Here is a 1,261-nt window from a genome sequence, read left to right as displayed (position 1 = left end):
CCAACACCTCCTGAACTAGCAGCACCACCACTATCAACACCAGCCCCAGCTGAAAGACCATCCTTTCTATAGGGAGACCCAACACCTCCCAAACTACCAACAACATCCCCAGCTGGGTGGCTGTCCTTTCTGTAGGGAGAGCCGAATCCTGCATCAGCTACAGCAGCACCATCAACACCAGCCCCTGCAGGGAGACCACCCTTTCCATATGAAGATTCAACGTCCCCTGCACCAGCTACAGTTGCACCACTGGGAAAAGTCCCAGCTGCCTTTCCCACTGGAAAACCATCTTTTCCATAGAGAGAGTCAATTGCCCCTACACCAGAACTACCAATACCAGCCCCAGCTGGGAGACCATCCTTTCTATAAGAAGACACAACACCTCCCAAAACACCACCACCACCACCAGCAGCCCCAGCTGGAAGACCATCCTTTCCACAGGGAGGCCCAAAACCTCCCACACCACTAACACGAGTACCATCAACACCAGCCCCAGGTGGAAGTCCATCCTTTCCATAAGGAGAATCGGTAACTCCCAGAACACCAAAACCAGCACCACCAACACCAGTCCCAGGGCCCATTCCCACTGCAAGACCATCTTTTCCATAGGGAGTCTGAACACCTCCCAGACCACCAACAACAGCCCCAGGAGGGAGGCCATCCTTTCCATAGAAAGAACCAAATCCTCCTGCACCAGCTACACCAGCACTACCACCAGTCCCAGCTGGAAGACCATCCTTTCCATAGGGAGAACCAACACCTCCCAAACCACCAACACCACCATGATCAACACCAGCCCCAGCTGGAAGACCATCCTTTCCATAGAAAGAACCAAATCCTCCTGCACCAGCTACACCAGCACCACCACCAACAGCCTCAGCTGGAAGACCATCCTTTCCACAAGGAGAACCCACACCTCCCAAACCAGCAACACCACCAACACCAACCCCAGCTGGGAGACCATCCTTTCCATAAGGAGAACCAACACCTCCCAAACCAGCAACACTACCAGCACCAACACCAGTCCCAGCTGGGAGACCATCCTTTCCATAAGGAGAACCAACACCTCCCAAACCAGCAGCACTACCAGCACCAACACCAGCCCCAGTTGGGAGACCATTCTTTCCATAAGGAGAACCAACACCTCCCAAACCACCCACACCAGCACCATCAACACCAGTCCCAGCTGGAAGACCGTCTTTTCCATAGGGAGAACCAACACCTCCCAAACCAGCAACACTACCAACACCAGTCCCAGCTG

General features: G+C 54.0%; 1 protein-coding gene across 1 annotated transcript in view; it reads right to left on the bottom strand.

Moving 5' to 3' along the window:
- The window catches only part of IGFN1 (immunoglobulin like and fibronectin type III domain containing 1), a 33,335-nt gene that overhangs the window by 17,501 nt on the left and 14,573 nt on the right, over positions 1 to 1,261 (bottom strand). Inside the window, exon 14 of the mRNA XM_085307696.1 lies at positions 479 to 1,258. Within this exon, the coding sequence (XP_085163822.1) occupies positions 479 to 1,258 (780 nt within the window). The remainder of the gene's footprint in view (positions 1 to 478; positions 1,259 to 1,261) is intronic.

The sequence above is a fragment of the Rhea americana genome, unplaced genomic scaffold (assembly GCF_003343005.1).
Source record: "Rhea americana isolate MKP2758 unplaced genomic scaffold, rheAme1 scaffold_261, whole genome shotgun sequence".
In the NCBI taxonomy this organism is placed as follows: domain Eukaryota; kingdom Metazoa; phylum Chordata; class Aves; order Rheiformes; family Rheidae; genus Rhea; species Rhea americana.
The sequence above is the reverse complement of the archived record's forward strand: the minus strand, read 5'-3'. Positions and strand labels throughout refer to the sequence as shown.